General features: G+C 46.1%; 1 protein-coding gene across 2 annotated transcripts in view; it reads right to left on the bottom strand.

The window, feature by feature from the left end:
• The window catches only part of TASP1 (taspase 1), a 628686-nt gene that overhangs the window by 340566 nt on the left and 264688 nt on the right, over nt 1-23432 (bottom strand). For both annotated transcript variants that reach the window (XM_069234107.1, XM_069234108.1), the window contains one exon: nt 15628-15734. In XM_069234107.1, the coding sequence (XP_069090208.1) occupies nt 15628-15734 (107 nt within the window). The remainder of the gene's footprint in view (nt 1-15627; nt 15735-23432) is intronic.

Genomic DNA, 23432 nt, shown 5'->3' with positions numbered 1-23432 from the left:
GTCATAATGCAGTTGGCGGCTGGTAGCCACGGCGACGGTTTGTTGGCAGCCGTCGCTGTGGTGGTAGGCGGCATTTGCCGCCAATGTCATAATGAGGGTCAAAATATGATGGCTGGGGCTGCCCTAAGAAATGGAATAAATTGTGGACAGCATGGGAGGCAAACAATCGACAGAGAAGGGCTTAACGAATACACCTCAACACTTCTTGAATGGATTAGGTCAACCATCAGTGTAAAATCACTGGTATGCTTAAGAAGAATGGAGGGCAACTCCATGCGAAGTTTATAAGATTGTATACGTTAGTCGCTCAGTAGCAATCAGTAAACTGTGTAATATTGCGCTGGTTGCAATTTTCAAAAATGTTTGAGTGACAGCAATGAGCTCATTGTGCACTATTGCCCTTTTATTATTATTTTCTTCTTTCTTGTATTTATCCTCTCTTCCTACATTTCTTGTGTACAATTGAGCTTTCTACCTGATGTCTGGATGACTGGCAACAACTTTCATGTAAGATTGCGTAACTGGGAGCTTGATATACAGCTTGTAGGTTCAAATTTGTAGCCTTTCGAGCAGTGGGTTGAGTTGGGCCTGGAGTGCTGGGTGTATAATTGAATACCTTTTACTTGTCCTTTAAGTTTCACCCATTTCTCATTGTATTGCAGTGCTGTTTCATGTTACTCATTTTATTTAGTTTATAGATACTGTTTGGGTGTTTTGTTGTAGGCAGCGTTCAGATGGATTAAATTCTCAGAGGTTTCATTTTCTGCTGAGCAGGCATTATTCTTCACATGGAAAAAGGTGAATAGCATGCTGGATCTGTTAAACTGGGGAGGTATTGGATTATTAGATTAAACAGACAGTGGTTTAGAAGCATATTAAGGATTCATGATTGATGAGGACGTGTGTATGTTAGGGGTTTGTCAACACCTTATGGAATAATAGTGGCCAACAAGCAGGGACAAGGTTTATAATTTAGATGGAAAGGGAGCAAGGGTCTTTGTCGACTCCCTCTTATATTGTGGATGTTCTTGTTCCCCAAATGAACATGCATACCAGGCTGGCTGTTGTAGGTCTAACCCTTCACAGACAGAGCCTTATGAGAAATTTTTAGGGATGCTGCAGCCCATTGCTTTGAAGAACATGCTGAGTCAGTGAGAGATGCAGGAACCGAGTAGGAATATTTAAAGTGGTGGCCATGGGGAATGCATATTTAAGTGAGTGGCTGTGAGGAGGCTGATAAATAGAGAACTCAGTATGTTAGTATAATGGTGAGATAGAGTCTTTTGAGCTGAATTAGGACAATTAATGAATGGTAAAGATCAGGCTGCTTGGATGGTTGACCGGTTTTGCTGTTTTGATTTTTCAGGTCTTTCTGGAATATATTGCGTAAATGGTACACAGCAGGTTGTTTGTGGGCTTGGTTGATAAGGGAAGAACTCCCAAGATATGACTTGACTGCAAGCAGAGATGATACAGGTGAAGTATGTAATGTACATAGTGAAACAAATTAAATTTTCACCTGGTGTTATAAGACTTGAATACAAACAAACCTGATATACATGAGGATGACTATTAGTGGTTTTTGCATGGAGCAGGGGTAGCAGGACTAATGCAGGAGAGCATGGGTACCCATATTGGTTGGGAAAACTAGAATTGCTATCAGATTGTTGGCTAGAAGAAAGACTCCGGGCCAGGATGGGCTACCTGTATAGTTTTGTGCTACCTTTATTGATCAGCTGATCTAAAATTAAAGCATTGTATGACTCAGCTAAATTGAAAGGACATCTGTCATGAACTACCAGGGAAGCAATGATAGTAGACAGGGGCACATTAGACAAGACACCTTTCCATCCAATGGCAATTCTCAACCTATATTATAAAATCATAGGGAAACATTTAGCTAATAGGTTTATGAGGGGTCTTCCTTCTATGAGACGGGCATTTCGATATGCATTTGTACCTGGCAAAAACACACCCTTCTAGCTCAGATGACTGGTTTACCTTGTATCAAAACTGATGGAGACAGTTGCATTTCCTGTCGGGGTGGAGGGAGTTTGAGGATTAGACATCTAAAAGTGTCCAATACTGTGGGTCAGTCCAATTTGATAGAGACCAATAAAGGGATTGGACAGGTTATGAAAGTTAATCTCCATTTGCCATGCGAAGGGCACAAGACAAGGATGTCCTCAGTTCTCAGTCACCCAGTACTGTTTGCCCTTGCAAAGGAGCCATCGGCCTGCAGGATTAGACTGATTCATTTACCCAAAGGTATAATGTTGGCATATGTGATGCACTCCATCTCTCTGTATGATGATGATGATGTACTCCTATACATCGACAAACTCACATAAGATGCTGGTGAAGAACTTAGTGACACTTTGGTCCGCTTCCTCAGGGTTGTTTGTTAACTGAAGGGAATAATGAATATTTCATTTTGGAAAGTAGGGAGTGAGATTAATGGGCAGGGTAACTGAGATGCTTTTTCAGGACAATTACAATTGTCACCTGAAAAGATCTAGGTGTACAAGTGTATCACAAAGATGTGATTGCAGTTGAGTAATGCCATTAGGGAAATAAGTACTTCAGTGGCCTTCGGAAAGAAAATCCAGCTTTCATTTGTTGACAGGTCAGGTCTAGCTAAAACGGAACTGGACATATTATTTCACTAATATTCTCAACTTCCTTCTTTAACAAATTGTATTCTCCCATTATAGACCTAATCCGGAATTAGAGGAGACAGAGGGTAACATTGAATAAGCAACATTTGCCGCTCCCAGAGGGAGAGATGCAGGTCCCTGGCTTATAATGAGATTACCTAGCTGCCCGAATGCAATAAGTGACATGGTGGCCCACTTAGTGTACTCCATCTGAGATTAACTGACTGAGCCACAGGCTTAGTGAGAAGACAGTAGTGGTCTTGAACTTAGTTGCATCCCTAATGCTGATCTTCAACCAATATTGTTGAAAGTGGCTAAACACTACTGACGATGTGGGTTCAAGAAGTCTGCTGAAGGAACTCTGTATATCACTGAGACTCTATTGTAGAGTGTCCCCATGTCTGAATAAACAGTACAGATCATATACTAGAGACAATGATTTAGTAGAGGGTTTGCCTCAGTGAGGTAGTATATGACAATGGCGGTCTAAGAACATTTGACAGCATCAGAGAAACATGCGCAATTGCAAAGGTCAGTGTCTATTGAATGGGTTGTTCATTAAGGCTTCCTAGCTGATCTGGAAATGCTTGGCAATTAAATAAGAAACACACCCTGGGCTGATGACACAAGTTACTGGAAAGGATCTAAATGGAAAGTGAGCTTGGAAGTGAGGTGAGTGATACACTGCAGTCAGAGATGAGAGTAAGGCACTTATATGCCTGCAGGAAAACTGAATATAAGCCAATAAAATAATGTACTGGGCTAACAAAAATGTATTCCATTTTAGCTGGCCAGAAGGCCTATGCTGGGACAGAAATGCCAGCTGCATGGTGTAGAGTCCCCAGCTGAGTACCCAACTGCAAGTATCTGATTTTAGGTGTTTTTTTTGTCCCAGCCTCGCGCTAATGTAGCATGTGTGCAAAAGCCTACACCTGTTCCTTGACATGAGTATGGTCCTGAACCTCCTCTGGACCTGAAGGAGCATATCAAGTGTGCTCTCTATAGAAAAGTGGACTACTGTCCCTGTTATGTATTCTGGCATGTAGAGTAGGTATGGCAGCATACCGTGTTTTAGTAAACATATACTGTGACCAGACATTCTTACCAGGGTCACTGGATTGGTGGTCTAGCTGCCCACTAATGTAACGCTACACTGCTACAAGCTAACACGGATCCTTCCACTAACATCCCAGAACATGTGTGGCTGTTTGTATCTGTGTGGCCTGCATGTTATACTCATTGTGTCTGTCTGAGTGAACCAGAGTGAAGAAGACCTGTGGGTTCCATTTGGGAAGCATAAGAAGAGGATGAGTTTACTTTCTCAGATGATGGCAGTGTATTGCGGACATTCCTCAGACTGGAAGAAGGGGACCTAAATACTCACGTGAGGAAAGAGGAGACATGCTTTCCCTTAGTAATTCAGTGAGGTAATTTTACGGCAGAGGGCTTCTGATTAGTCTTTCTGAATACTGACATTTGGTAGATAATGGGTGTGAAGTGTGGGACTGCAGTTCCTGTTGTTCACAGTATGAAGGGTCCTTTAAAAGAGGCCAGCAGTTTGTCTCACTTCCTAATCACTGTTGGTGTGGCCATTGATAGGCAGGTGCAGACTGCTCACCCCTCTTAGTGTTCCTGTTGTGGATGCTTCAACCCGGAGATTACCCCGCTTTGAGGAGCACCACTCTAGACAAAGGCTGAGTCTGGAAGATTGCCCAAGGACACTTACGAGGGGAATTAACACAAACCGCTTCTGAATGTGTAGACAGAGAATACATATCGGCTGTCTGCTCTACCTGTACAGGAGTGGGAGTTTTTGACCCATTTATTGTTCCAGGTCCAGGTTTTCGTTGACCAAGGAGGGGGTGCTCCATAGAGTACCCAGAGGACTAATGCACAACCAGACCTGGGGGTTGCCGGATACCCAGCCTCCAAGAAGTGAGTGTAACATCACTTGGATCCCGATCTGAAGGAAGAGCTTTCTTCCTATCCTCCACTGCCCATAAGTACGCTGTAGGGAAGAAGAGGTAAGGAGTGAGACAATACTGCAGGAGAAGCTGACTACAAGCTTCAGCAAAAGCAGCTAAACTCAGTGCTGTGGGTCTAACTAACTAAGACTCCCAAGAGCATGACTTGTATGCCTCTTTCTTGAAGTAAGTCGCCATTGATTAAGTGGAGGATTCACAGCACTGCTGAAGTATGCCCGAGCAGATCGCCCCATAGAAATCTGTTTGCTCAGTCATTGGCACTCTCCTAAGTGTGCCTAAAAAAGACTTTGCTGATGCAGCCGTGGCTTTTGCCCCTAGTGAGTCTGAATGGTCAGCACTGCTGAAGAAAATACTTTTGCCAAGCTATGGCACTGCCTAAGTAAGCCCAAATGTACTTCGTGGTGGCTAACCTTGAGGCACTTGCCAAACATATGCCCGAATGTACTATGTCAAGTAATGCTGCTACATCCAGGCACCTCACCATTCTGTGCCCAAATGATTGAATGGCTGCCGAAGGGGCTGACCAGAAGTGTACCCAATCAGACTATGGGCCTAACTTAGATCTTGGCGGAATCGGTCCCGCCGTCGCTTTACATAGTGGCAGGCGGCGGGACCTCGGCCACTTTTCCCGCAGAGCAAATTACAATGGGCCTTCCCGCCAAAACAACTGTGGAGGTGTTACCGCCACACCTGAGCTGGCAGGTTGGAAGGGAAATGAGTAAAAAGCCCAGCTTTTCCCACATTTCCACTACCGTTTGACTGGACCCGACTGGACAAGACCTTGGACAAGACCTACTGTAGCTTTTGCCCCCGGACCACGATGGAAACATGACCCCATAGTTGCTGGACTCGAAGGTCAACATACCATATCACTTAACATCAGCTCAGAACAGGTGAGGTAATATACATTTAACAGTTACATTTTAAAAAACAAGTTGTGTCATGCATATGTCTGTAAAACATCGGTTTCAGACATTATTAGAGGCACACCTTTATACAAAAAAATTGATGGCATACACAATTTTTATTTTGGTGTAATATTCATTTTCAAATAAATGCTTGCACCAAAAGAAAAAGAACATCACAATTGTAAACTTTATCCATGCGTGCACTCTGAATAGGACCTGTAAGTGAAATGCTGTGCTTCCTGCTCTGAATGTGAATCAGTACAAGTATTTCACTGTGTTGGCCCTTTTTGCAGGGTTCTCCCCAAACATTTCACCTTCTTCCTTCAATTTTTTCTTATTTGTTTTTGCTAGTTTATTGTCTCTGCACACTTTACCACTGCAGATCAGTGCTAAAGTGCAAGTGCTCTATATGTAAATTGTATTGGTGATTGGCTTATCCATGATTGCCACATTGGACTTGCTGGTAAGTCCCTAGTCAAGAGCACCAGAAGTGCCCAGGGCCTGTAAGTCAAATACTATTAGTGGGCCTGCAGCACTGATTGTGCCACCCACATGAGTAGCCCTGTGAACATGTTAGTGTCTGTGTATGCAGTTTTAAACAGTCAATTCCACTTGGGAAGGTTACCCACTTGCCAGGCACAAACCTTCCCTTTTTGTACATGTCAGGCACCTGTAAGGAAGGCCCTAGCAAGCACCCTGCGCAGGGTGCAGTATATATTAAAGGTGGGACTTGTACTGATGTGTTTTACATGTCCTAACAGTGAAATTATTGCCAAATCTGTTTTTTACTGTTGCAAGGCCTCTCTCTCTTATAGGTTAACATAGGAGCTGCCTTTAAATAACTTAAGTGTTGTTTCCATTTGGAAGAAAGATAGAGATCTGGAGTCTCTGAACTCACAATTTAAAAATACATCTTTTTATAAAGTTGGTTTTTAAATTGTCTGTTTGAAATTTCCACATGTAGAAAGTGGGCATTTTCCTCCTCAAACCATTCTGTGCCTCTGCCTGCTTGTGCATTCCACGTCTGGGTCAGACTGACAGTTGGGCTGTTGTGAATTCCCTCTAGACAGTGGCACAAAGGGAGCTGGGTTGTTGCCTGAATATCCTGATGAATCTCCTGGGCTAGAGTGGGGAGGGAGGAGCCAACACTCACACCTGAAAGGGCTGTGCCTGTCCTCACACAATGCAGTCTCCGACCCTCTGGTGTGTGTCTGGTCCAGAGCTGGGCAGGGCAGGATCTTGTCAACAACAGAGACTTTCCTTTAAAGTTTGTCTACTTCGAAAGCAGAAAGGGGTATAAGTAGTGGACCCAAAACCCCAGGCGTTTAGAACACTTCTAGATCAAGAAGAATCTCTGCCAAGGAGAAAAGCTGAAGAGCTGGGGGAGGAGTACTGCCCCTTTGCTGTGTGTGAGTTGCTGGGTTGACCTGCAGTTGCTGCATCTGCCTTAAAGAGGGGAAAGTCCTGACTTTGCTGGGTATCCTGCTTGTGAAGTTTCTCCAAGGTCTTGAAGTAGAGCTTGCCTCCTGTTGGAAGTCTCAGGAATATCAAAGACTTCTGCTTCATCTGCCTACAGCAGGGAACTGTGTGTTTTGTGCTGCAAAAGAAGAAAAACCACTGCGACAACATCAACAACGCCGCTGACATCACCGTGACCTGACAACGCCACACGGAGCCGTGCCCCACGTCTCACCACAACCCTGATCTCACCAACGACGCACCTGGTGCGGTCACTGAGCCACTGCTTGCACCATGACCTGTAGGCCCCGCACTCCGCATCGCCTTGCTCACACCGCTGCCTTGGCATCCACGACGACGACGCTCCACGCTGACACCGACGCGGCACCGTGGCCTGAGGACACTGCTCGTGTTGTACATGAAGCACCATCCCGCACCGCAACCCCAGTCCACCGATGCCAGCGCCCTTGACTCCAGTGTCGTCAACAGACTCCCCTGTACCGCACCACCTCCTTGGGCATCCCAACGACCGTGCTTCAGCAACGACGTCACCGCTGTCTGCACTGTGACCTGGAGACACTGCACGTTGCACCGCCCCGCTTCACACGGCAGCCCTGTTCTCACTGACGTCACAGGATGCCGTCACCAAGCCGCTGCGTGCACCGCGATCTGTGGGCACCACACATCTCATCGTCCTGCTTCGCACCGCAGCCAGATACCATCCACGCCGGCGCTCCAGACTTCGTCATGAGCCTGGAGTTCGATCTGCAACACGTGTGACTTCAAGGGCCTGACGACCCAAGCACCGACCACCAGAACCAACACCAGCTGCACCACTCTCCGGATCTCATCGCAAGGATCACGACGCCCTACATCTCCAAGGTACTGTTTGCGGATCTTCTCGACACCATAGCTGGCCTGCGACGCTGCGGCTGGCCTGAACTGTTAGATTTGTTGTTCATGAGGCCGTGATAGCCCAGATGGAGCTATCGACTTCAAAGAACTGTATTTTTAAGTAAATCTTGCAAAATTTATATCTTTATTACTGTATGTTGGAAGGTGATGGCAAATCCTGCCTCCGACTGGCCCTTGGTGAGGAGTCACACTAGGAAGGCTTAGAGGCTGCTGCAGAGGGGGGGGGGGGGGGTTGGGGGGCTGGCCAGATTGCTAGCTCCCTGATTCACAAAGTCGTGGATCCCACTCCCTCAGCCATGCAGAGGCTGGGCAACATGCACAACACAGCGGCTGGCTGGGAATGGTTGCTGTTGGAGGCCCCTTCCATAGCCACGAAAGAAGCAAAAGGCAGACTGGAGTCTGTGTAGTCTCCGAAGAAACAGGTGCCATCAAAGGGCATGCCCATCAAAGTAGCCTGGACACCCCCCGAAAATCCAGACATCCTCAACCAGGCGTGAAGCCTTAAGGCCACTGTCGATGAAACTGCTCTGGCCAGTGAGTCGGTCATGTGTAGTCCACAACTGATAGTAAACTTTGCTGCGTCTCTCCCATTGGCAGCTGCCTGAGAGAGTACAGCCTAGGCCTCCTCTGGGACCTGTGGAAGCCCTTGCACAACCATATCCCACAGCGTGTGGGAATAATGACCTAAAAGGCATGCAGTGCTCACAACAGCAACTCTAGGGTTGAGGAAGGAAAAAAATATTCTTCCCAAGTGTGTCCGACTTTTTGGATTCCCTTTCCAGGGGTGTGGAAGGGAACACGCCCTGGGAAGTGGAGGTTTGGATGACCAAGCTCTCAGGGGAGGGGTGTTGAGTCAGAAAGTTTGGGTCTCCCGGAGCGGGGCGATGGCAGAGGGCAATTGTCCTAATCACAGGAGCCCCTGTGCTGGGGTTGGTCCAGGTACCCTGTAGGACATCCATAAGGGCTTCATTAAAGGGGAGCATGGGTTCAGAGGAGGAAACCCCAGCTGAAGCACCTCTGTCAGGAGAGGAGGTTAGTCATGACTACCACCAAAGGCAACTCAAGGTCAAGACCTGCTGTTCTTCTAACCACCATTGAGTAGGAAGCCCCCTCCGTAGCCACAGCAGGAGGAGAAAGCATGCCAGTATCAGGAGAAGTAGCCAGTCTGATGGCTTCACCCAAGTATGTACGCAAGTCCATAGGGTCTTGAAGCTGGTATTCTAAAGGGTTTAGTGACCCCTCCCATTCCTCACCATAACCTAGCCCATAAGAAAGGGGCTCAGGATCCGACATAGGAGACAAGGCTCCAGCCGGGGTGGGAGTCGGCGTCATACGGCACCCATCTGGCTCCGTGTCGGCCATGAGAATTGGGATGGCGTTTCCCTTGGGCACTAGCAGCACCAGGAGCATCGGCGTTGGTCCAGATCCAGGACCAGATCTATGGGCGTTCCTCTGTGCCAAGGTCTAGGCTTCTGGAGGGAAACCCGAAGGAGCCCCTGCGGAGTCAAGCTGCCAAAAAATTAGGCGCATGGCCTACTAGAACTCGAAAAAGTTCATCATCCCCCTCCCCATATTGTTATATGCTGAAGACACTGTTTTAATTGCTCATACCCCTAAGGCTTTGCGTCTTTTATTGCACTTGTTTGTCAATTTTATGGCTCAATTAAACTTGAAGACTAATTTTAACAAGTCCTTAATAATGACGTGTGGGCCAAGGCTTAAGAAATGATCTTCTATAAGTGTGGGCACCGATACTTTAGTAAACATTAGCACTTTTTCATACCTAAGGGTCACGTCAAACTCAAGCGGCTCATGGGCTCATCATGTTGCTCATCATGTTGCTCATAGTAGGATCAAGTTCACTAGGGCAGTGGGCTTTTTGTTGAATATTCCGCTGCCCAAGGGAGAACGTACCCTTACCTCTCTTATGCAAATATACTCTTTTCAATGTGTTCCTATAGCAACATATGGGGCAGGAATCAGGAGCCTGGCAAGTCCAACACACCTCCAGAGGTAGGAGAATCGCTTTTGTCGGAGAATGCTCTCCACGCCTCCTACCACCTCAAGCTTTATATGCCATAATTAACTTGGCCTGGGCTATTCATACAACTTCATTCGCAGTAGGCTGGTATTCTTATGGTTGTCTGTTTGGATATCCGACAAATCAGTCTTAACCAGAGAGATAATTCTTGACTGCCTGGCCTGCGATAGGGGGCGTTCGTTACCATGGCTAGATAACGTCAAAACAGTCCCCTGGAGGCAATTGGTTTGGGTGATCTTTTTCGTGATGGTACATTAGGGGGTACTGGCGGCAGTCGACGTGTCCAAGGATTATTGCTGGAGTGTGCTAAAGCAGAGAGGTTGAAGGTAGAGGAAGTAAAATCGTGTGTAAAAACGTATTTATGTTTTAACTAAGGCAATGCTCTAATAATTATTTATGGAATACTGACAGGAACTGGCCCAGATTTTTATTATTTAGCTTCCGGGCAGGAATACTGAAATATTTGCTTTGTTTCCCGTCTCGATTTAAATCAAAGCTTGACTCCATAACTTGTCCGTGTCGCAGTGCACATAAGCAGACTATGCTGTACTTTCTTTTTGTATGTGATTATTATAGAATGAATATGAAAAGATTTCTGGTCCCCCTTTTAAAGCGTAGGAACCAGACGATCTGCCTGGTGGCTTATCGTGTTTTATTGAGCCTGGAAAACGAAGAAATATGCAGACATGTTCTGCTATTTCTCCAAGCCACAATGCGTGCAAGGAAGTCTATGATCCCTGATTAGCGTACAGACTGTGTTAACTGCTGCTTGAAATGTTTTAACCTGGCCTGGATTTATTTTTTCGTACATGTTTTAAGTGTTTTAAGTCTGTATTTTAACTGTTATTTATTGGCTTTATTCCTGTATGTAATTTGTATGCTATTATGGCTGATCTCAGCCGACTAAAGATGTTTATGATGAGGAACTCACAAAGTTTGGCAGGGGTTGCTCCGGCTCTCGGCCCAGACGCAGGTTCGTTGGAACGAGACCTAGAGCACCGATGCTCCATCGTTTTGTCGGTCGACGGACAAGGAGAAGTCGAAGAACACTTCTACTTCTTGCTCTTCTTTTTGTGCCTCAGCTTACTTGGAGTGGGACGATGGCGATGGAGGACTCCGCAACCGCTACCGGGACCTTCTTCTCGACCTGGACCTCGACTTGCGCAGAGTGGAACATCGGGTAGCCATCAGCTTCAGAGACCGCTTCCTTAAAGCCTTCAGATGCATGGCCCCACACTCGGCGCATGACTGAGTCGTGGTCGTGCTCCAGGCACCAAAGACAAACAAGGTGCAATTCCGTCACGGACATTGCCCGATGGCAGGAAACGCAGGGCTCAAACCTCGCCTTCCTCGATGCATCAGTAATAAAAAACTCAAAAAATCCCTGTCAAAAAGTTGAAAAAAGGTCAGTCAAAAAGTGACTGAGGGGTAGCTCTCTTTGGATCGGCGCTAGCTGGCTAGGTAAGAAAAGAACTGACGTCAGCGTTCCAGGGTGGCGCCTCGGTAGGACCTGTGATGTTATATCTGGCTCAGATGACGCTGACAACAGTCGTGGAACCGATCGCCGCCACCTAACGGCACACAGGGGTACTGCTCAGAAAATTCTCTGGATCCAGTCTGACACCTGGGGGAAATTTAAAGGTAATTAATCTGCAACTACAGGGAGTGCAGAATTATTAGGCAAGTTGTATTTTTGAGGATTAATTTTATTATTGAACAACAACCATGTTCTCAATTAACCCAAAAAACTCATTAATATCAAAACTGAATATTTTTGGAAGTAGTTTTTAGTTTGTTTTTAGTTTTAGCTATGTTAGGGGGATATCTGTGTGTGCAGGTGACTATCACTGTGCATAATTATTAGGCAACTTAACAAAAAAAAATATATACCCATTTCAATTATTTATCATTACCAGTGAAACCAATATAACATCTCAACATTCACAAATATACATTGCTGACATTCAAAAACAAAACAAAAACAAATCATTGACCAATATAGCCACCTTTCTTTGCAAGGACACTCAAAAGCCTGCCATCCATGGATTCTGTCAGTGTTTTGATCTGTTCACCATCAACATTGCGTGCAGCAGCAACCACAGCCTCCCACACACTGTTCAGAGAGGTGTACTGTTTTCCCTCCTTGTAAATCTCACATTTGATGATGGACCACAGGTTCTCAATGGGGTTCAGATCAGGTGAACAAGGAGGCCATGTCATTAGATTTCCTTCTTTTATACCCTTTCTTGCCAGCCACGCTGTGGAGTACTTGGACGCGTGTGATGGAGCATTGTCCTGCATGAAAATCATGTTTTTCTTGAAGGATGCAGACTTCTTCCTGTACCACTGCTTGAAGAAGGTGTCTTCCAGGAACTGGCAGTAGGACTGGGAGTTGAGCTTGACTCCATCCTCAACCCGAAAAGGCCCCACAAGCTCATCTTTGATGATACCAGCCCAAACCAGTACTCCACCTCCACCTTGCTGGCGTCTGAGTCGGACTGGAGCTCTCTGCCCTTTACCAATCCAGCCACGGGCCCATCCATCTGGCCCATCAAGACTCACTCTCATTTCATCAGTCCATAAAACCTTAGAAAAATCAGTCTTGAGATATTTCTTGGCCCAGTCTTGACGTTTCAGCTTGTGTGTCTTGTTCAGTGGTGGTCGTCTTTCAGCCTTTCTTACCTTGGCCATGTCTCTGAGTATTGCACACCTTGTGCTTTTGGGCACTCCAGTGATGTTGCAGCTCTGAAATATGGCCAAACTGGTGGCAAGTGGCATCGTGGCAGCTGCATGCTTGACTTTTCTCAGTTCATGGGCAGTTATTTTGCGCCTTGGTTTTTCCACACGCTTCTTGCGACCCTGTTGACTATTTTGAATGAAACGCTTGATTGTTCGATGATCACGCTTCAGAAGCTTTGCAATTTTAAGAGTGCTGCATCCCTCTGCAAGATATCTCACTATTTTTGACTTTTCTGAGCCTGTCAAGTCCTTCTTTTGACCCATTTTGCCAAAGGAAAGGAAGTTGCCTAATAATTATGCACACCTGATATAGGGTGTTGATGTCATTAGACCACACCCCTTCTCATTACAGAGATGCACATCACCTAATATGCTTAATTGGTAGTAGGCTTTCGAGCCTATACAGCTTGGAGTAAGACAACATGCATAAAGAGGATGATGTGGTCAAAATACTCATTTGCCTAATAATTCTGCACTCCCTGTAGATGTTTCTATCAGATAATCAAATTATTATGCTGCTGGGTGTCTTTGGATTGCTGACCTTGTTCAGTCTTCAAAATAATCTCTCTGAGAAGTCAGTAACTGTTGGCCATTGTTACTTGAGTGTCAATTGCTGACGTGGCTTGACTTGGCCACGTTTGCAGAACCCTCGTTGGATGGACCCAGGACATCAGAGGCAAATTATCCCAACACCTACAATTGAGGCTAGTGGCATCTGACAGCCCTGTGGCCCCACTATATGTAGTCTGGCAACCTATCACTACCTAAATAAAGACATGGAACATTTTCAAAATGAGGATCAGTGTGTAGTGATTATGCCAATATGCACCAAGGCGTGATGCACTGCAAATGGACACGTTCAACAGAAACAGAAAATGTGAAGCCTTACCATAGTAACACCAGCATGTGGTTTGATACGAAGCCAAAACTAAAAACAAACCCTATATGTTGAGTAAGACGTAGTGTTGGAAAGAGGATCTAGTCCACACACCTGAATCAAAGCGTTTCTGCTGAAATTTTCTATTAATGGACCTTGTGTGGTAAAAACTGCTCTGAGAAGCAATAGTAGATTCAGGTTTTAAAGTTAAACTTCCTAAATGTCAATAACATCTTCTTTGGAAGTCAACTAAACGTTGTGCGAAAAAAGGGAGTCTAACAACTAAACCCTCTGAGAAATAAGGAGCCCGTGATTGTAGAGATAGGAAAGTCCCCTGCATGGTGACGAACATCCGTCCCAGCCCGAGTACCCAGCTGAATGGATAACGGATCACTGGATCATGGGTGTGTGCAATGACCTTGGCCTATCTTTTGGTAACAAGGTCTTGTCAGAGATGGAAAGGCACTGCAAGAGCTACCCTCACAGTGGTAGAGGGCTACAGGTCTTGCCAGGAGCTAAGTGACATAAGCATAGTGGTGGCAGCATACCAATTTACTATTTAGTAGTGATCACTAGTGTGAACGAACCTTTTTACCTGTGTCACAGGAATGGTGCCTACCGGCCTACTCATTTTAAATTCCACTGCTGTGTATTTAAGTCACACTAGGCCTACATGATGATTGCGTGTAGCACCGAAGAGTGTGTGATACTTATATGATATGCGTGTTCTGGGACGTATGTGTGCCTGTGCATGCTACATAACATGCAGACATGTGGGCTCCATTTTGGGAGCAGATGGCCTGGAAAGGCTAGTGGAGGTGAGGATTGCAACACCACACAGGAGATATGGATTGCTGACATTCCTGAGTACTGGATTGAGAATACACACTGGTGAGGCAGACTGCCCCTTGCACAAAGAAAAGGCAGAGGAGGAGGCACTTCTGAGGAGCTGGCACCCACAACCCGAATTTCAAAGGAACAGACAATAAATCGCATCTGTGTCTGGGTTTGGACTATAAAGGTGGGCTCATGAGTTTGACAAGTTGTTCAACACATCAAGGGAAAGAGGATCCCTAAGACTTTGAGCTGCTGCTGCAACCAGGGATGAAAAACAAGGTGTGCCTGTCTCCCCACTAGGTGACGGATCATTACCCAGAAGCCAAAAGCACTTGCCCTGTTTCTGAAGCACCAGCCTCCTGTGTGACTGCCAAGAACAGCGTGGCTTTTGAAGAGGAGGAGGAAAGCCTGGAGTGAGTCAGGTCCAGTGGGGATCCGTGTGAGTGGATCCAAGTGTGAGATACCTTGTCCAGTCGGGACTACAGTTGCAAGACAGCCTTCTAGCAGAAGTTGGTATCCCCCGTCAGGGCTGCCCTGGAGTTGTGAGCTGTCGTCCATTACAACTGACCTCTATAGGGCTGTCGTACGTGACCCCTGTATGTGTCGGAGACGTTCCTGTGACCAGCAGAGGCATTCGAGGACAAAAGCAGATGCCGCCCTGCAACACCACCACTGCCTTATCACCTTACCAGCAGGGACGTGAAGGAGAAGCCTTCTGCTACACCCAAATGCCATTTGCCAACTGCCTCAGTGCGCTGTCCCACGAACCGCTGGAAGACGCGGTGCATGCAGCCTGGTCTTTGCCGGAGCACGGGAAGACGCGCCCTGGCACATAGACACTTCTACAGGCCACAGCTGAGTAAAACTGGAACTGGTCCGACAGACCCTTCTGAGACTTACATGAGCTGAATTTTCAATGAAGGCCTGACTTTGTTGCGCATCGCTGGAACAGGCAGCACTTCTGGTGTCACATGTTAGCGTGGAGAGGGAGTTTGATATTTCCTGCATAGTAGTGTTAAATCACTCTCCGCTTACATTTTTATAACTAATGCAAATCTGTTAAACTTCGTAGGTACAGAAAAATAAACATCCAGAGGCACCATTAATTAACTGGACTTTTCCAGGTTTAATCTCTTTTATTAAAAAATCTGGGCTTCTGATTGTAAAAGTAAATGTACAAAAAGTAGTTTTAGAGAACGTATCCACTGACCTTTTCACTTGATTGTCTTCTTTTTTTTAACTGAATGAAGTCAGTTTCCACTCGCTCAGCAAGTTCGAGCTTTCTCTTATTCCTCTTAAAAGCTGCTACGCTTAACTCTGTAGAATGTAAGAAAGAAGTATGTTTGGTTTCTATATTTATACAGATAGGTACAGGTAAAAATGTATTTGTTATTAAAAAGACAAAATGTTCTTAATTATTCAGATCATCCGGGCACTTATTTCAAACATATATTGCCATGACTGTCATTTGTTTTAAATAGCTATAGAAGGTGCATATTTCAATAATAACCAAAAATGACGATCTAAACTGTCAATCATCTTACAGCCCATATAAACAGTAAATAAATAAATGGCTCCTGCGTGGATCAGCCCCAAAATACGCTGCATTAGCAAGTCTGATCCTGCTACCGTACCGTACTTTAGCCCCAACAATAATATGATAGTCGTAGTGAATATAATTACAAAAACAGTGACAACTTAACTGTAAAGATATCTGCAGCAACGGCTGCCACTCAGTTTGATGGCAGAAAGTAACCTTTTCAGTACTGCCATAAAAACATCCAGGAACCTGGTTTACAACAATTGATATGACAGACAAGTCGATAGATAACTACCCCTACCATGGACATTTTCTTTTCATACATCACCATACATCACAACAAAAGAATTGCCAAATTCTTTACAAACTGAAAGGAGCGTAGTCCTGGATCGTTGACGACCATGGTCTTGTAAATACCTACATAAAACCACTGAGAACTGGGGCGCTCTTTACTCAGGGGACTCCAAGTCCCAGAAACCTGTGCGCCAAGGAGGAGGGGCAAGAAAGCACCAGCAGCGCAAAAGTGCAACCTGACACCTGCGGCTGTGGATGCTCTTTACACCAGGGGACTCCACCTCCCAGAAGCCTGTGCACAAACTGGAGGGGCAGGAGAGCACTAGCAGTGCTTGAAGAGACACCCTGATCTCTGCGAAGCCTGGGCCAAGGGCGGGCCCATTCACACCCATCGGAGCCAGGAGGAGGTTGGGCTGGGTCACCCCCTAACATCTGTTTCAACAACAAGTAATTGTGATCTTAACTGTGATTTTGTTGGGGGACCCCATGCAGCACCTTTTTTTTTTGCTACTCACTTTTGTTAATCTTGTTGACCCAGCTCCGACATCCAATGATCATTTGTAATTATTCAGCACCATTTTCTGTTACCATATGATCAAGTTTTAAATTTTTCAAGTTCCCTGTTTAACTAGCTACATGGGCAAATGAAAGATGTCTCCTGTGACAAGGGACCTGACACGCCACTGTAATGGATCCACTATACTAACTTACCTTACATCTGTGGTTGAGGTGATAACCAACAAAAATAATTTCCGTTTAATAATAGTTAGGCATAGGTGCATCTGCTGAAACTTGACCGACAAGTATCTTAGACATTAGAAAGCTACCCGTAGAGGATGTCCCCATGGCCCCAAGTTAAATGTGGCTGTGGGTCACTTCCAAAGGACAACTTGCATCTAGTTAAAACAACTATTCACCAGCCTACAGCATCCATTTTAAGACATCCTCACTCCTCATCCCTACTTCTCATCCATCATCCCTACTTCTCATCCATCATACACCATTCCTACTTCTCATCCATAATCCCCTGCTTCTCTTCCATCATCCCTGTTTCTCATCCATCATCCTTACCTCTCATCCATCATCCCTACGTTTCATCCATCATACAACACCCCTACTTTTTATCCATAATCCCTACTTCTCATCCATCATCCCTACTTCTCATCTATCATACATCATCCATACTTCTCATCCCTGCTTCTCATCCATCATTCCTACTTCTCATCCATCATAAATCAGCCCTACTTCTCCTCCATCATCCCTGATTCTCATCCATCATAATTCATCCCTACTTCTCATCCATCATCCCTGCTTCTCATCCATCATCCCTGCTTCTCTTCCATCATCCCTGCTTCTCATCCCTGCTTCTCATTTATACTATTCATCCATCATCCCTACTTCTCATCCATCATACATCATCCTTACTTCTCATCCATCATCCCTACTGTAGGAAAGTACCATCTTGACTGGCGTGTTACCCCCATATTTCACTGTATATATGTTGTTTTAGTCTATGTGTCAGCTGGGACCCTGCCAGGCAGGGCCCCAGTGCTCATAAGTATGTGCCCTGTATGTGTTCCCTGTGTGATGCCTAACTGTCTCACTGAGGCTCTGCTAACCAGAACCTCAGTGGTTATGCTCTCTCTGCTTTCCAGATTTGTCACTAACAGCCTAGTGACTAAATTTACCAATTCACATTGGGATACTGGTACACCCATATAATTCCCTAGTATATGGTACTGAGGTACCCAGGGTATTGGGGTTCCAGGAGATCCCTATGGGCTGCAGCATTTCTTTTGCCACCCATAGGGAGCTCAGACAATTCTTACACAGGCCCTGCCAGTGCAGCCTGAGTGAAATAACGTCCACGTTATTTCACAGACATTTACCACTGCACTTAAGTAACTTATAAGTCACCTATATGTCTAACCTGTTGGGTGCAAAATTACTTAGTGTGTGGGCACCTTGGCACTAGCCAAGGGGCCCCCACATCGTTCAGGACTAATTCCCCGGACTTTGTGAGTGCGGGGACACCATTACACGCGTGCACTGTACATAGGTCACTACCTATGTACAGCGTCACAATGGTAGCTCCGAACATGGCCATGTAACATGTCTAAGATCATGGAATTGTCCCCCCAATGCCATTCTGGCATTGGGGGGACAATTCCATGATCCCCAGGGTCTCTAGCACAGAACCCGGGTACTGCCAAACTGCCTTTCCGGGGTCTCCACTGCAGCTGCTGCCAACCCTTCAGACAGGTTTCTGCCCTCCTGAGGTCCAGGCAGCCCTGGCTCAGGAAGGCAGAACAAAGGACTTCCTCTGAGAGAGGGTGTAACACCCTCTCCCTTTGGAAATAGGTGTGAAGGCTGGGGAGGAGTAGCCTCCTCCAGCGTCTGGAAATGCTTTGATGGGCACAGATGGTGCCCATCTCTGCATAAGCCAGTCTACACCGGTTCAGGGATCCCCCAGCCCTGCTCTGGCGCGAAACTGGACAAAGGAAAGGGGAGTGACCACTCCCCTGACCTGCACCTCCCAGGGGAGGTGCCCAGAGCTCCTCCAGTGTGTCCCAGACCTCTGCCATCTTGGAAACAGAGGTGTTTGTGGCACACTGGTCTGCTCTGAGTGGCCAGTGCCAGCAGGTGATGTCAGAGGCTCTTTCTGATAGGCTCTTACCTCTCTTGGTAGCCAATCCTCCTTCCTAGGTAGCCAAACCTCCTTTCTGGCTATTTAGGGTCTCTGCATTGGGGATCTCACCAGATAACGAATGCAAGAGCTCCTCAGAGTTCCTCTGCATCTCCCTCTTCACCTTCTACCAAAGGATCGACCGCTGACTGCTCAGGACGCCTGCAAAACCGCAACAAAGTAGCAAGACGACTAGTAGCAACCTTGTATCGCCTCATCCTGACGGCTTTCTCGACTGTTTCCAGGTGGTGCATGCTCTGGGGGTAGCCTGCCTCCTCCCTGCACCAGGAGCTCTGAAGAAATCTCCTGTGGGTCGACGGAATCTTCCCCCTGCAATCGCAGGCACCAAAAGACTGCATCACTGGTCCTCTGGGTCCCCTCTCAGCACGACGAGAGTGGTCCCTGGAACTCAGCAACTCTGTCCAAGTGACTCCCACAGTCCAGTGACTCTTCAGTCCAAGTTTGGTGGAGGTAAGTCCTTGCGCCCCACGCTAGACTGCATTGCTGGGTACCGCGTGATTTGCAGCTGCTCTGGCTCCTGTGCACTCTTCCAGGATTTCCTTCGTGCACAGCCAAGCCTGGGTCCCCGGCACTCCTTCCTGTAGTGCACAACCTTCTGAGTTGTCCTCTGGTGTCGTGGGACACCCTTTTGTGACTTTACGTGGACTCCGGTTCACTCTTCTTCCAAGTGCCTGTTCAGGTACTTCTGCGGGTGCATCCTGCTTCTGTGAGGGCTCCCTGAGTTGCTGGGCGACCCCTCTGTCTCCTCCTCCAAATGGCGACATCCTGGTCCCTCCTGGGCCACAGAAGTACCCAAAAACCTCTACCGCGACCCTTGCAGCTAGCAAGGCTTGGTTGCGGTCTTTCTGCGTGGGAACACCTCTGCAAGCTTCATCGCGACGTGGGACATCCGTCTTCCAAAGGAGAAGTCCCTAGCTCTCTTCTTTCTTGCAGAACTCCAAGCTTCTTCCATCCAGTGGCAGCTTCCTTGCACCCTCAGCTGGCATTTCCTGGGCTCCTGCCCACTCCCGAAACTGTTGCGACTATTGGACTTGGTCCCCTTGTCTTACAAGTACTCAGGTCCGGAAATCCACTGTTGTTGCATTGCTGGTGTTTGTTCTTCCTGCAGAATCCCCCTATCACGACTTCTGTGCTCTCTGGGGGTAGTAGGTGCACTTTACACCTACCTTTCAGGGTCTTGGGGTGGGCTATTTTTCTAACCCCCACTGTTTTCTTACAGTCCCAGCGACCCTCTACAAGCTCACATAGGTTTGGGGTCCATTCGTGGTTCGCATTACACTCTTGGAGTATATGGTTTGTGTTGCCCCTATACCTATGTGCTCCTATTGCAATCTATTGTAACTCTACACTGTTTGCATTACTTTTCTTGCTATTACTTACCTAAGTTTGGTTTGTGTACATATAGCTTGTGTATATAACTTATCCTCATACTGAGGGTACTCACTGAGATACTTTTGGCATATTGTCATAAAAAGAAAGTACCTTTATTTTTAGTACTTCTGTGTATTGTGTTTTCTTATGATATTGTGCATATTACACCAGTGGTATAGTAGGAGCTTTACATGTCTCCTAGTTCAGCCTAAGCTGCTTTGCCATAGCTACCTTCTATCAGCCTAAGTTGCTAGAAACACCTCTTCTACACTAGTAAGGGATAACTGGACCTGGCACTATGTGTAAGTACCTCTGGTACCCACTACAAGCCAGGCCAGCCACCTACACCTACTTATCATTCATCATACATCATCCCTACTTCTCATCCACCATCCCTACTTCTCATCCATCATACATAATGCCTGCATGTCATCCATCATCCTTACTTCTCTTCCATCATTCCTACATCTTATACCTCATCCCGCTTCTCATGCCTACTTCTCATCCATCTTCCATCATTCCTACTTCTCATGCCTCAGCATTCATCCTTACACCTCATCCATCATCCCTACTCCTCATTCCTCATCCCTCAGTCATACCTACATACTTTCAGTTTTGTGAAACAAACCTTCACACTGATTGGTTGGCAACAGCCAATCAGATTTGTGAGAGAGCGCTGCATTCTATCTCACTGAAAAATAGCCTTCGCATGGCATGTGCTGGGTAAAGAGGAAGGAGAGGAAATGCAACTGTGTGTTTGTGTCCAGTGAATTCAAGGCTGTACACCATTTCATTTGATTTAACTAAGTGGTTTTCTGTTTACACAAGCTTCTGCAGAAATCTCTGCTGGTTTGGGAAATAGAAGAAGCCCACAGCTTGGGCCTTAAATCAGCTCTTGGAGAAAGGGTTATACAGTTAATCTACAGTTCAACCGAAAACCTTTCCGGTTTCAGTTTCATATGTAGAAAGAAAATGTTTAAAACCAGCTCTGGTGACAGTGCAATCCAATTCATCCAAACCTTTTCTGGTTTCATTTTTATTTGTATCAAATAAAATGTTTAAATCTGAGGCTGCTTTTATCTCTAAGAGCTGTTTTTTTCTTTTCTGAAACCAGAAATGTTTTCATTGAACTGTAGATGAATTCTATACCCCTTTCTCCAAGAGCTGATTTATGGCCCAAGCTGTGGGCTCCTTGTATTTCCCAAACCAGCAGAGCTTTCTGCAAAGGCCTGTGTAATCAGAAAAACACTTAGTTAAACAAAATGAAATGATGTGCAGCCTTGAATTCACTTGAAACAAACACACAGTTGCATTTCCACTCGTGTTCACCCAGCACAGGCAACGAGAAGGCTGTTTTTCAGTGAAATAGAATGCATGCCTCTCTCATAACTCTGATTGGCTGTTGCCAGCCAATCAGTGTGAAGGTGTGTTTCACAAAGGTGAAAATGTGTTGGTGTGACTGAGGGATGAGGATTATGGATGATGGATGAGGAGTAGAGATGATGGCTGAGGCACGAGAAGTAGGAATGATGGGAGATGGATGAGAAGTAGGAATAAGAAGCAGGGATGAGAAGTAGAAATGATCGAAGAGAAGTAGGGATGATGGAAAAAGTATGGATGAGAAACAGGGATGAGAAGTAGGGATGATGGAAGAGAATTAACAATGATGGATGAGGAGGAGGGGTGATGTATGATGGATGAGAAGTAGAGATGATGTATGATGGATGAGAAGTAGGGATGATGGAAGAGAAGTAGGGATGATGGATGAGAAGTAGGGATGATGGATGAGAAGTAGGTATGATGGATGAGAAGCAGGGATGATGGATGAGAAGTAGGGATGATGTATGATAGGTGAGAAGTAGGGATGATGGATGAGAAGTAGGGATGATGTATGATGGATGAGAAGTAGGGATGATGGATGAGAAGTAGGGATGATGTACGATGGATGAGGAGTAGGGATGATGTATGATGGGTGAGAAGTAGGGATGATGGATGAGAAGCAGGGATGAGATGCTGGGATGATGGAAGAGAAGCAGGGATGATGGATGAGAAGTAGGGATGATGTATGATAGGCAAGAAGTAGGGATGATGGACGAGAAGTAGGGATGATGTATGATGGATGAGAAGTAGGGATGATGGATGAGAAGTAGGGATGATGTATGATAGATGAGAAGAAGGGATGATGGATGAGAAGAAAGGATGAGAAGTAGGGATGAGGAGTGAGGAATGAGGATGTCCTAAAATGTATGCTGTAACAGCCAGAGGTTCTGTTTCATCCTCCCCCTCCACCCCCCCATCCCAGCTTAGTAGGAAAAGAAGAAAGTTGCCAATGCCGGGCACCTAAATGTTCCACATTGTCCATTGAGGTTGTGGGCGACTTACTTGCTAGTCATTTCAGCAAACTCCTTTGCAGCTTGCCATGATAGACTGGAGGTTACTCTCACTAAGCAGGCAGAAGCTTCAAAACTCCTCAAGGAGGCCTATGCGGGTTGCGGTGGGGGGCGGGTGTCACTACTATTATAACATACCTTTCAGCATCTCTGCAGGATTGTGAACAGATTGCAGTAGGTGGTCAGCCCATCTTGTCTGTTCAGACAGCTGCTCCACAACAAGTAGATTCTAGTCTTAATGATGTGTTTAACAGTGCAGCTGTATCTGGCCCCATTGGAGGAGGCAATGTGTCTAACTCTGGTCAGAGTTCTCCTGAAGTAGTACTTCCTGAGAGAAGGCTGCCCTTTCCAGTCCGTACTAAAAGCAGTGGGGACTCAAATTCTATTAATCATAATCTCGACCTACCCCCTGTTGCCACACCCTATGTAATTGTTCTTGTTAATGTGCCCTTCCCCATCGCCAAAACATCGGACGACTTAACACTTTCCGCAACTCAAAAATGAAATAGTTCATTGATTGGAGGGGTGTCTTAGAAAAACCCTGAACTTGAACAATTCCATCATTATGGCACAAAGATTCAACTGGTTAGGCAAGCACCCCAAGATTATGTCCAGGGACTGAGTTGTGAGTTTAAACAATCCTAATGTTGCAGCCGCCTTTTAATGGACTTTCCTAAACCGTGTTTACCTCGTGTCTTACTCCTGGCTTTGGG

This window comes from Pleurodeles waltl, chromosome 5 (assembly GCF_031143425.1).
Source record: "Pleurodeles waltl isolate 20211129_DDA chromosome 5, aPleWal1.hap1.20221129, whole genome shotgun sequence".
In the NCBI taxonomy this organism is placed as follows: domain Eukaryota; kingdom Metazoa; phylum Chordata; class Amphibia; order Caudata; family Salamandridae; genus Pleurodeles; species Pleurodeles waltl.
Note: the sequence above shows the minus strand (reverse complement) of the source record. Positions and strands in the feature narration are given on the sequence as shown.